The following is a 13,307-nucleotide window of genomic DNA, read 5'->3' on the forward strand; positions in this document are numbered from 1 at the left end:
CGAGTTGCGAACAACTCAGGGATTTGGGCAGCATTTACATGGCCAGGATGTCTGTAGGATCCCTGGCTTCCAAGGCAGGAGGAGGCACTGTGAGGAAGCTCATTTCTCATATTGGCCTTGGCTGCAAGGTTGCCTGGTGCCATTGGCAGGGCTGGGGCTAGTAAGAATATGCTGGAAACATTTCCAGGCACCCAGAGAGACAAATCCTGTGGCCCTCACTGGATCAGCTGATCAATGGACTGCAGTTAAGGGGCCGAACAGCCCTGAGGTGATGGGGAAGGGAAGGGCTGTCTCCTGTGCTTGCCATGCTTCATTAGGGCTTATTTTGGGGGTAGGCCATATATCAGACCCTCCCCCCAAAATCAAGCTAGGGCTTATTTTTGGGATAGGGCATATTTTCATATTTTTATTTGCAGAAGAATATCTGGAGATTGAATTTCATTTTCATCAAAGAATACTAGAGCACAGTATAGTAGTCCCTTCTATAAGATTGTCTTGTGCATTGGCACTTGGGAGAAAAAAACCCCAATACAATGACTATTAGCAAATGACAAACACACGTAATATATGTATAAGGAAATAGTTTAGTCTATTGCAAGTCTCTGCTAAAGTACATTCCACACAGAGTATGATAACAGAATTCATAGCTTATAAAACTAATTTGGATTTCGCAAAATGCTACTAAAAACCAATTTTGCACTGTTAAAATACATTGCAAATAATACACAAATGATTTATTGAGCAGATTAAATCAGTTTGTGTTTATTATAAATATTGTAGAGTTCATTTAAAAAGTAATAAATTATCGATTTGTTTACTATGTGAAACAACAGAATTTTTACTATGTGAATAGAATTTCTTTAGCATCAAAATGATATTTTATTATTGGAAACTCAGTCAAGAACTTAGGAAAAGGAAAAAGTACTAAGAACACAAAGCAAATGCCTAAAGCAAAGAAACTTCAAGGAAATCAAGGAAAAGCAATAGTTTTTGTTGTTTCCATTGCACTATGAAATTGAACTAATTATGATACCCCCAGGAATACTGTACTTACTTTTATCTAAGTGTCTCTTAGTATATATATGACTCATATTAACATACAAATTAAGATGTCATATTTAGTGAGAATTTAATGCAACCTTATATTAACTTCTCACCTAGCAACATGAACTCCAAACAAACAAGTGCATTCCATCTAGCAGAATGAGCAGACTGAGATGTAACAAATAAATCTATTTTTATCTGTTTCAATGAATTTATTTAGTGACCTACATCATTAGCCTCTTAATACTGTTATAAATAATTTTCTAGCTAAGTAACATGTATGATATTATAGTTTATTTGATTACAAATAGAATGGTACCTCTACTTAAGAATTTAATTCGTTCCATGACCAGGTTCTTAAGTAGAAAAGTTTGTAAGTAGAAGCAATTTTTCCCATAGGAATCAATGTAAAAGCAAATAATAACCCATTAGGAAAGAAATAAGAGTTCGGAATTTGGGTGGGAGGAGGAGGAGGAAGAAGAGGAGGAGGACAGTTGCTGCCAAAGGAAGAAGGTGAGGTGAGGGGAATCAAAAAAATCCAAAACTTTAAGGCTTAAAAAGAGAGAGAGGGACTCTGAGATGGTGAGGAGGAGCACGCGTCTCCCATATACCCGGCGCGAGGCTGCCTCCCATAAACTGCACCAGAGAGAGAAACCCAGACAGGCAAGAGGGGGGAACCTCCTGCTCCTTTGACCGAAAGGCAGCTGCTGCTGCTGCTACTACCTGCTTCCTCGTCCTCTTATCTCGCTCGCTCGCTCGCTTTGTAGCCAACACCTTTCCTTCACTGTGGTGACTCCTTGGTTTGGCTGAAGTCGAGTTGATTTGGCAAGGGCAAAGCGCCCCCTTTTGCCTTTCTGCGCCCAGACGCTCCGGGAGAAAACCTTGCGCCGGGTGTATGGGAGGCAGCACGAGCGAGTCACCACAGCAAAGTGGTTTATTCCATCTCCAAGCGCCCAGAGAAAGGAAAATGCTCCGTTCGCTCTCGGCTACTCAGAGCGAAGGGAGCGGTTTTTTTTCTCTGGGTGCTGGCAGAGGTTTATTCCCTCTCAAGCGCCCAGAGAAAGGAAAATGCTTTGTTCGCTCTGGACTGCCAAAGTCTCCTTAAGCGCCACCGAAGGGCTCCTCTGGCAGCCCAGAAAAGCCCGAGATGGCCAAGATTAAACGGTGAATGGCAGGAAACTGGCAGGGCCTTCGTGCCACTCTCAAATTTCCTGGGAAATTTTCCCAGGCTCGGGTTCTTAAGTAAAAAATGGTTCTTAAGAAGAAGCAAAAAAATCTTGAACACCGGATTCTAATCTAGAAAAGTTCTTAAGTAGAGGCGTTCTTAAGTAGAGGTACCACTGTATTTCTTTAATGTTGTTTCCAAATAATACTTTTCCAATATCAAATATAGTTTTGCTGTATTTAAAAGAGAAAACAGATATAAATGAATATAAATACAGTAATACCTCATGATACAAACTTAATTGGTGCAAGGAGGAGGTTCGTAAGACGAAAGGTTCGTAAGACGAAACATTGTTTCCCATAGGAAACAATGTAAAGTCAATTAATCCTTGCAACCAAAAAAACCCCCGCAAAAAAACGGCTTTCGGCGACTGCTGGGAAGCCGCGCGGCTGTTTTAAAAGGTGATAGCCGGCCTGGGGGGCTTGCCAGCACCCCAGGCCGGCTGCGACCTTTTAAAACAGCCGCGCCACTTCCCAGCTGTCTCCTGAAGCCGAACGCCAAAGCCGAACTTCCGCAGCTGTTTTAAAAGGTGACAGCCGGGCTGGGGGGCTTCCCAGCAACCTCCCGAACCGAACCCGATGTTCAGAAAAATTTTGCCTCTTCTTACGAACTTTGTTCGAGTTACGAACCGGCGTTCGGGAGGCTTCTGGGAAGCCCCGCCGCCCGGCTGTCACCTTTTAAAACAGCCGCGCGGCTTCCCAGCAGTCTCCGAACGCCGATTCGTAACTCGAAAAAAGTTCGTAAGAAGAGGCAAAATTTTTCTGAACCCCGGGTTCGTATCACGAGTTGTTCGTAAGACGAGGGGTTCGTATCTTGAGGTACCACTGTATACTTTAATTTCTTTTCTATTCTAGCTGTCCATTTTCCTTTATTCCTTCTAAAGTATCCTAATATCTTTTTGCATAGCCTCTATCGGATATTTATTTTATTTATTTATTATAATTTGTTAACCAAAATCAAAAACAGGGATAATATAAAAAGACAATGATAGAGATGGTAGCCATGTTAGTGCACTTATGCACGATCCTTTTACAGACCTCTTATGTATGAAGTAGGATCCACAGAAGTAAATTTATGACTAAAACACTGAAAATTTGTAGCTGAGACAACTGAACCAGGTAGAGCATTCCAGACTTTGACAACTCTATTATAAAAATTGTATTTTTTACAGTCAGGTTTAGAACAATTTAAATTGACTTTACAGTGGCTGTTTGAGTGTATATTATTGCGATTAAAACATAATAAATCATTTACAAGTAAAACATAACTATGTGCAATTTTTTATGTAATACCTAAATCTGACTGTAAGTGACACAGTTCCAAGTTATCCAAACCAAGAATTACGACCTAAAAGCATAGGGAATTCTATTATGTACAGAAGAGTACAAAACTTTTCTCATAAAATACTTCTGAACCCACTCAATTGTACTAATGTCAGATACACAATAGGGATTCCAAACAGTTGAACAGAACGCTAAGATTGATCTCGCGTAAGTTTTATAAATTCTAGTTAGCAATCCAATGTTTCCAGAAAAGAAGCTTCGTAGAATTAAATTTACAATTCTTAGTGCTTTTTAGCAACGCTTTGAAAGTGAACTTTGGAGCCTAGATTGTCAGAAATAAGTACACCTAGGACCGTAACAAAATGAGGTTCATCTGCTAGATCAATACCACCTAGCTTATACTTGACATTCTGATTACGTTTACCAATATGTAAGACAGAGCATTTATTAATCGAAATTTAAAGTTGCTAAAGGGATGACCATTCATTCACATAATCAAGATCACTATGCAAAACATTAAATAATTTTATGTCATCGGCAAAAAGGATGCAATTACTTTTAAGTTGATCACATAAATTGCTGATATAGAGCAAGAAAAGCATGGAACCTAAAAAGCTGCCTTGTGGAACACTACTGTTAACTGATGTAAGATTAGACAGTGAGTCCCCTATTCTGATTTTCTGCAGTCTATTAGACAAGAAAGCAGCAATTCATTTGAACCTGTGTATAGCAATGGCTTTAGATTACATAATGCCAGTTCAATATTATCTTCCATAAATTTAATATTCAGAAATTTGCTACAACTATTTGTGGTTTGACTTGCAAATGAGGAATTGCAACCATTGCTATCCCAAAAAACTGAACTAAAAATGTATTGAAGATTGGCCTGACCAACATTGTCATTACAGTCACCACCACCCCTTTTGCCCTTTTAAGGATGCGCTCACTCATGAGTCTTTAAGTTTCAAGTTAACAAAGTTGTAAAAGGCTCGCTTTTCCTCTTGTTTACAGAAATAATTACCATATATACTTGAGTATAAATCAACCCATTATAAGCCGAGGCACCTACCCTATTTTTCGCTCTATAAGACGCACCTGCTGATAAGACGCACCTAGATTTTAGAGGAGGAAAATAGAAAAAAAAATATTTTGAGCCAAAAAGGGGAGAGGAAGAGAGGAAGGAGTGACAGAAGGGAGTGAGGGAGGGAAGAAGGGAGGAAGGGAGGAAGGAAAAGGAAAGCAAGAAATGGAGGGAGGAAAGGAAGGAAGGAAAGAAAGAAAGAAAGAAAGAAAGAAAGAAAGAAAGAAAGAAAGAAAGAAAGAAAGAAAGGGGGAAGGGACAGGAACAGAGGAAGGAAGCAAGGAAACTTATGAAAGGGGAGAGTAAGAGAGGAAGGACTGAAGGGAGGGAGGGAAGAAGGTAGGAAGGAGAAAGAAAAGAAGAAATAGAGGAAGGGAAGGTAAAAGAGAGAAAGAAAAAGAGCAAGAAAGAAAGCAAGAAAGAGAGAAAGAAAGAAAATGAAAGAGAAATAAAAATAGAGAGGGGGAATGAAAGAAATGGAATGAGGGAAGGAAGGAAGGAGAGAAAGAAAGCAAGAGAAAGAAAAAAGAATGAAAGAGCAAGAGAGCAAGAGAGAAAAAGAAAGAAGGAAAGAAAGAAAGAAAGAAAGAAAGGCAACTTCAAAGAAAGGCTCACTGAGCATCTCTCACTCTCTCTCTCTCTCTTTCTATCCCTCTTTCTTTCTTTCTCTTCCTTTCTCTCTCTCCTCTTTCTTTATCTCATCTCTCTCCCTCCCTCCCTCTCTCTTTCTCTCCCCCCTCTCTCCCCCTTTCCCTCTCTCTCTTGCTATCTCTCCCCCCTCTCCCTCTCTCTTTCTCTCTCTCCCTCTCTTGCTATCTCTCCCCCCTCTCCCACTCTCTTTCTCCCTCTCCCTCTCTTTCTCTCTCTCCCCCTCTCTCTTTCTCTCTCTCTCCCCCTCTTTCTCTCTCTTCTTCTCACTTTCTCTCTCTTGTTTCCTTTCTGTCTGGGCAGATGGCTGCCTTCTGCCTTGGGGCGCGATTCGCCCCCTCTCCTCCGCCGCCGCCGCCTTCTGCCTTGGGGCGCGATCCGCCCCCTCTCCTCCTCCGCCGCTTCCTGACTTGGGCGAGCAATCCCGGAGTCCGGGACTGTGTGGCTTTGCGCCATGAAGAGGAAACGGCTCCGGCAGCAGGGAAAAGTCGGCCGTTTTCTCTTCATGGCGTAAAGCCACCCTGTCCCGGACTCCCGGATTGCTCACCCAAGGCAGGGGGCGGCGGAGGAGGAGAGGGGGCGAATCGCGCCCCAAGGCAGAAGGCGGCGGCGGAGGAGGAGAGGGGGCGAATCGCGCCCCAAGGCAGAAGGCAGCGACGTTGGAGAGGGGGCAGATTGCGCCCCAAGGCAGGAGGAGGCAGCAGAGGAGAGGAGGCAGATCGCGCCCAAACGCAGGAGGTGGCAGAGGAGGCGGTTCGGGCGGGCAATAGGGCAGCGTGGAGAAGCCAGGGGCGCATTTGGCCGGAGGCACCGTGGGGAGGCAGGGGCGGCCGCGGCTCCGTTTACTCCTATTGCCACACCTCCCCGCCCCCGCCCACCTCCCCGCGGGCTGGCAGGGGGATGGGGAGCACGCGCCCGTGGAAAAGGGCGCTCGGGTGTATTTGGGGGTGCACGCCTGCTCACGGGCGTAGCTTACGGGGAACGGTGGGCCAGGCAGCAGCTAGCCAGCCAGCCGGCGGGATGGCGCTTCCAAATTCGCAGCCTCCCCCCCCCTCCCTGCCTGCATCTTCGCTCCATAAGACGAGGCTGATTTTTCATCCTACTTTGGGAGGAAAAAAACTGTGTCTTATGGAGTGAAAAATACGGTACTTTTACCACAAAAACTGGGGAAATTTATTGACTCAAGTATAAGTCGAGGTAGGTAGAAAATGCAGTGGTTACTGGTAACTTATAAAAATGGAAACCAATAAAATTACATCAATTGAGGCATCAGTAGATTAAATGTTATAGAATATTTATTTCAAAGAAAACCAGTAAACTAGCTCTGTAAGTTTAAAAGAGAGTAAACAGATATATGTGCCCCCAAGGCAGGCATAGACAAAAAAAATGCAAGTACTTACCTCAATCCCCCGCTGCTCCCACTGGTTTGGGTTAGGGTTAGGGCACCTGGCCTCTCCTTGCCTCAAAGAGATACAATTTCCCTATCTATTTACCATTACTGAACACCCAAAATATACTATTTAATTCTATGTATATATGCCATATGTGTACATACATATTACACACAGGCACACAAAAATATACATTATCTACTATATAAACTGTATGTGTATATACACAGAGAGAGAGAGAGAGAGAGAGAGCTCTTGTAAAATTATATACATTCAACCTCACTTACTGTGATAGGAAAAACAAACCCAGAGTCCATTTTCTGCCACACATTTAACCATAACTACAACATCACACATGCCTTCAGATGTACTTTCCTAGCTTGCACATCACTGTTAGAGCTAGGAAATGTAATGGATTGAGTAAAATGTGGTGATTCTTACTTAACAACACTTTTGCTTAACAACCACAATTTTGGGCTCAATTGCGGTCATAGGTCTTTCTTTCTTTCTTTCCTTCCTTCCTTCCTTCTTCTTTCCTTCTTCCCTCCCCCCTTTCTTTTTCTGTCTGCCTGCCTGTCTATCATCTTCCTTCCTTACTTACTTCTTTCCTGTCTGTCTTTCTTCCTTCTTCCTTCCTAACCCAGAGCCGAGGGGGGGTGAAATGGGAGCCAAACTCTCGACACCGCCTTTTTCGCTCTATCGCGCCTAGTTTACGTGCGCGCTGGGCAGGCAGGGCTCCCCTCCTTCTCTCTCCCAGCAGAAGTCCCGGCAGATGGGTGGCTGGCGAGGACCATGAGCTCCCATCCACCCATTGCTCCAGCAATTTCAGAGGAGCCTACCACTGTCCACTCCAGCTGGGATTGCAGCAAGGAATCCCAGAGCGGGCGGGGGAGGTGCCTCCACGGACAGTCACCTTCCTTTGCGATCGCTGCCTGCTTGGAGCCCCCACTACCGCAGGTCTGGTAATTTTCTTGCAGCAAGGAATCCTTCCAAAAGAAAATTACTGGAGCTGGTGCTGGGGGCTTCAAAGTCACACACACCCCTCTGGCTTCGCTCCCACCCAGGCCCCCCAGGGATGGGGTGGTGGAGCCTAGCAAAAAAAGAGAGCTGCACTATGCCAAAGCCTTTCCATCTGAGCTGCAGGCAGAGCGAGGGCTTCGCAAGGGGGAAATAGACCACTGCGCGGCTGGGCTCTCCTTTTTTCCCATGCTGCTGCTGCCGCTGTCTGCATGATCCTCACTTTTTTCCTCTCCTCCTTCCTGGCCTTTGGAGGTGGCTGCGTGAGGCTGGAGGAGAGCCGGGCAGGAGAGAGGGAAGCTCGCCAAGGCCAGGAAGGAGGAAACAGGGAAAAAGTAAGGAGTGCAGACACAGCAGCAGCAGGGGGGAAAAGGACAGTCAAGACCGGTAATCCCGGAAGTGACTGCCGCCAGTCAGCTGAAGCTGCACGCAGCTTCATTTCCATTGGCAGAACAGTTCTATGCCCGGGTGGGTCCAGCTTACCCCCGCTGCTTGTGCTCGGGCCATTGCAGCACCTGAGTGCTGTCAATGACTCAAGCATAAGTCGAGGTCAGATTTTTCAGCACATTTTTCATGCTGAAAAGCTTGAGTTATACTCAAGGATATACAGTAGTACATTCATCTTTAATTTGATGACATACGGCTTTGTAGTGTTTTTAAGGTAGGCAACATAGCCTGTCTTGTTTCGCCAAACAATTTTTTTCTAAGATTGTAATTTTCTTATTGCCTTGAGTAATTTATATCTTCATGTATTCCAAAGCAGTAACCATGTATGGAATGAAAGTGTATCTATATGTGGATTTGGGGAAGACATTTCCCTCATCTCCTTTGTGATAAAGGTTGTGGCCTATTCTATTCCAACTTCAAAAACTGCACTTGGAAATGGGACTGTGAAATCACGTATTCTTGCTATCCTCTCACTATTCCCAACATCTGGATATCACCAGAAATACATACATGATTATTCAAGTCAAGGATTGTTCTTTTTGATTAACATCTTATGTTCAGTCAGACCCATTAATTGTTTCCTATCCTTTCCCCATATTTGCCACAAGAAATATGAACCATTATATTCCAAATTCAGATCAAGAAATACAGAGTTCAAATCCCTTTTTCCCACCATATTTCCCATATTTATATCTGACACATAAGTCAACTTCATATTGTTGCTATATTGAGTACAGTGAACCCTCGATCATCGCGAGGGTTCCGTTCCAGGACCCCACGCGATGATCGATTTTTAGCGAAGTAGCGGTGCGGAAGTAAAAACACCATCTGCGCGTGCGCAGATGGTGTTTTTGCTTCCACTGCCGCCCGCCCTTCGCCCGCCCACCCCGTTGCTCGCGCCTGGGGTGCGCGCGCGCTTGGGGACTCCCTAGCTCCGCTTCCCAGCTGGGGAGCGGAGCTGGGATGTCCCCAAGCGCGCGCGCTTTCCCCAGCAACGCGCGCGTGGTGGGGACTCCCTAGATCCGCTTCCCAGCTGGGGAGCGGAGCTGGGATGTCCCCAAGCGCGCGCGCTTTCCCCAGCAACGCGCGCGCGGTGGGGACTCCCTAGCTCCGCTTCCCAGCTGGGGAGCGGAGCTGGGATGTCCCCAAGCGCGCGGGCACCGCCCGCCCACCCACGCTGTTGCTGGGGCCGCTTCCCAGCTGGGGAGCAGAGCTGGGGTGTCCCAGGGAAGCCTCTGGGGGAAGGGGGAAGACCCAGGGAAGCCTCTGCCCGGCGGGGAAACTCCACCATCTACGCATGCGTGGAAGGGCACGCATGCGCAGATGGTGGAGTTTACTTCCGGGTTGAAAACTCGCGAAATAGCCCTTTCGCGATACTTGAGGACGCGAAACTCGAGGGTTCACTGTATTCACTAACCCCATTTCTAACATCTCAGGATTTTTCTCCATTATTTTCTCCTTCCATTCCCTAAGTAGCAAAATGTAAAACAATATCCAGTGAAACAGTATTTTAGTGGACTAACAGGAATGTGTATATTTAATTACAGAATGTTATTACCTGCAGTAGTATATTATCTACAGTGACTGTACAATATCAGTACGCAACTGATGGTACAGTAGTACCTCTACTTACAAACTTAATTTATTCCATGACCAGGTTCTTAAATAGAAAAGTTTGTAAGAAGAAGCATTTTTTTCCCATAGGAATCAATATAAAAGCAAACAATGCGTGCGATTGGGGGAACCACAGGGAGAGTGGAGGCCCTGTTTCCTCCCAGGAGATTCCTAGAGAAGCCCCACAGAGGCTTCCCCCTGCCTTTTCCGGTTACAGTTTCATAGGCTCGGCTTTGTAAGTGGAAAATGGTTCTTGAGAAGAGGCAAAAAAATCTTGAACACCCAGTTCTTATCTAGAAAAGTTTGCAAGTGGAGGCGTTGTTAGCTAGAGTTACCACTGTATTTTCATAAAAATCTAATTACACAATCTTGTTAATCACTATGGAACATGGCGATATCCAGATGTTGGAAATAGTGAGAGGATTGCAAGAATACGTCGTTTCACAGTCCCATTTTCATACAACTATACAACTGAGATTTCACTGTAACTAATTTGGACTGGATTGCAACACTGAAGAGACTTCAATGAAATCTATGTAATTACCTACCTACCAACTACAGTATCTCTTCAAAGAATGAACATTAAGGAGAAATTTGAAGAGAAAAAATTGTGCTTTTAAACTACTGTACTAGATGCTGGTGATTTTTTATTTTATTACAAAATTTAATTTATAAGACACCAAATGCAACAATTAATTACCATATTTTACAAGATATTTCTAAAAGCTACTTTTATTAATATTTCAGGATATCAGCAGCTTGAACCACTTAGTTAATGTTATTTCAATAGTCAAATGTTAGTTTGGTTTGTTCTAATACATATTGAACTAACCATTGTACCTAATTCTAATCAATTAAAGTAAAACAATTTATTTCAATATGAAAATAGTATGGAAGCAAAACAGTAATTACACTAACCTGCAGACACGGGCAGGAAAATAGAGTTTCTGCCAAGATCGACATAGATATTTTGAGTGGTCAATTACACGAATCCAGTCTAGTTCATCCATGGATACCTCAATATAGTAGGAGTACGACCTTTAAAGATAAAATAAATTAAAAATATTGCCATTACCACCTCACTTTCAGGTAAATGCAACCACTACACCAAACTGGTGTTCACAAAACCAAATAAGGAATTATTAAAGAAGTAATAAAAATATTTAAAATAGTATTTTTATAAAAGCAGCAGTGAAATTAGGTATTTCAAGGACTCACAAACCCAACATAATTAAAGCATTCTTAAAAATAGAAAATTTCAATCAAATTCTAGTACAAAACATTAATATCATTTTTTTAAATTACTGAATATTCCCGGTTATTTTTATCATGTCTTTATATTTCATTATTCTACAAAGTTATTTCATTTTAATGATTTTATGTACTTGAGATCACTCCCATTCAGATAAATTTTCTTCAGTTGAATTTTTTAGTTTCAGCTGAAGTTCTCAAAGTCTGCAGACAATAAAATGATTATGTTCTCAAGCTCATATCGTTTTTTTAAAGCCGAGAATGAATAACAAAAAAACTTGGAACCTACCTGCTATCTCGATCCCATAGTAGTATTCGTATGTGATTGATTATTGATGGCTGACCCAATTTAATTTCAATACCAGAACGGCAGTCATCATCAATAGGATGTCGGGAAAATCCATGATCTAGATCATAGTTCTGTGTGTCTCCATCTAATAAGGCAGATTTCAATTCTCCTTTAACCACTTGGGCTCCATATTTCATAGTAGCAATATTCTCACCTGGTACTGGAAAGGACAGCAATGAAAAGCAGTTTATTTTTTTCTTTCTGGCAAATTTAACAATTGATTAGTAAGATAGTCTACCTCTTCCCTGTGACTTTTGCTAGAACAATGAAAAAAAGTTAAATAATATTAATCAAGAAAGCAATAAGATAGTCATGACAACAAAGCCCCACTGATTTAAGACTTGGCTCTGCAAATTGATCTGGGGGGACCCAGTGGAGGGATTAGACTGTGGAGGTGGCTGCTAGATTGACAGCAGATGCCACCTTCTCTCCCTTACCATGGTGGCACAATGGTTAGAATACAGTATTGCAGGCTAACTCACTGCTCACCCCAGGAGTTCAATTCTAAACATCTCAAGGTTGAGGGGACCGGAGACAGGTGAGGGGGCCCAGATTCCCACGCCCAAACATGGTCTCCCTCCCTGCTAAGTCTCCCGGCCGCAGAGGAAGCACGGAAACTTTTGCAAACTTCGGAGCCCGGTGCGGCTTCTCCCGCAGCGGTGGCTGCAGCGGCGGTGGTGGCTGCGGCTTCTCCTCCTCCAAGCAAGTGGCGGCTCCCAAGCGGGCTCCAGGTTCAGGCGCGGCTCTCCCCCCCGCTGCAGAATACCGGCGGGGGCTGTAATCAAATGGGAAATTCCGGCGGTGACAGTTACAAGGCAGGGGAATCCCTGTGGCAGTCAGAGAGCGCACACACAGTAAAAGAGCCCACGCACCCGGGCTCGGGTTCGTAAAATGAAAATGGTTCTTAAGACAAGGCAAACAAATCGTAAACCCCTGGTTCATATCACGAAAAGTTCATATGAAGGGGCATTCGTAAGACAAGGTATCACTGTATAAGTAATAGTGCTAGTGCTTGCTCTCTGCTCCTCACTTGCTCATCTTTTTTATTATTCATTCTGATGTATCATCTTTTACTTTTTAATTGTTTATTTTAATATTATTTTATTTTCTCTTTGTTTAAACTTGCTTTTTATTTTCTTTTGTTTTATTGTGGTAGAATAGACCCATTGTAAAATAGGTGCAAATACATTTACCAATACTACTACTAATAATAATACTAATAATTATTATTATTTTGATCATGTTAAACACTTCTAATATTTTGAATAATTATAAAATGCATAAAATGCAAATTCCCTAGAAATCAATCGATAATTAGAAGTTATCTTGTGAACAGAAACACCCTCTTTATAAAAACACTATAATAAAGGAACATTTAATATGGGAACAGAAAAAAATCCAATCATAAAAATTCACAGCTATTTAATTTAATGAAATTTAGAATTAAGAAAGATTCAACATGAATTCATTGTTTAATTTTTTATAGAAAAATGATGGCTATAGCTCAAAATTCCATAAATAGAAGATCAGTCAAAGAACTAATATTTACTTTACCACACATTTCCTTGTGACCTTAAGAAAACTTCCTGAAGTTGTATCGTAAAAAGAAAAGAAAACTAGTTCACAAAACATTTCCCCAATTGCTGTGATACATCCGCCATGCATTAGCACTCCCAACCCATCTAAGATTAGGATTAATTGCAAGAATAGTATTTCATTGACTCAATCTTTAAATACCAAAAAACAAGGAAAAAGGTCTTGCTATTTCACTGGTTTACTAAGAATTAGATGAATTAGGACCAGGCAATATAATTAGAATATACAATGTTTTCAAGAGGCTACATATTTCTGCTGGTTAACAATTGTTTAGCAGCAACAATTGCCTAACAACATTTTTAATTGAAATACTTTAATTAAAAAGAAATTAAATTAAATGTAATAAAAATAAATGTATAAA

The 13,307-nt window shown here is 42.5% G+C and overlaps 1 protein-coding gene across 4 annotated transcripts in view; it reads right to left on the minus strand.

Annotated features, from left to right (window-relative positions):
• The window catches only part of BTBD9 (BTB domain containing 9), a 170,414-nt gene that overhangs the window by 132,154 nt on the left and 24,953 nt on the right, over nucleotides 1-13,307 (minus strand). For all 4 annotated transcript variants that reach the window (XR_011557492.1, XM_070734259.1, XM_070734261.1 and 1 more), the window contains exons 5-6: nucleotides 11,291-11,510; nucleotides 10,669-10,788 (exon numbers count right to left, since the gene is read on the minus strand). Coding sequence is in view for 3 of the 4 variants with exons in the window: in XM_070734259.1 (XP_070590360.1) it covers nucleotides 10,669-10,788; nucleotides 11,291-11,510 (340 nt within the window). In the remaining variant the exon portion in view is untranslated. The remainder of the gene's footprint in view (nucleotides 1-10,668; nucleotides 10,789-11,290; nucleotides 11,511-13,307) is intronic.

Source organism: Erythrolamprus reginae, chromosome 1 (assembly GCF_031021105.1).
Source record: "Erythrolamprus reginae isolate rEryReg1 chromosome 1, rEryReg1.hap1, whole genome shotgun sequence".
NCBI lineage: Eukaryota > Metazoa > Chordata > Lepidosauria > Squamata > Dipsadidae > Erythrolamprus > Erythrolamprus reginae.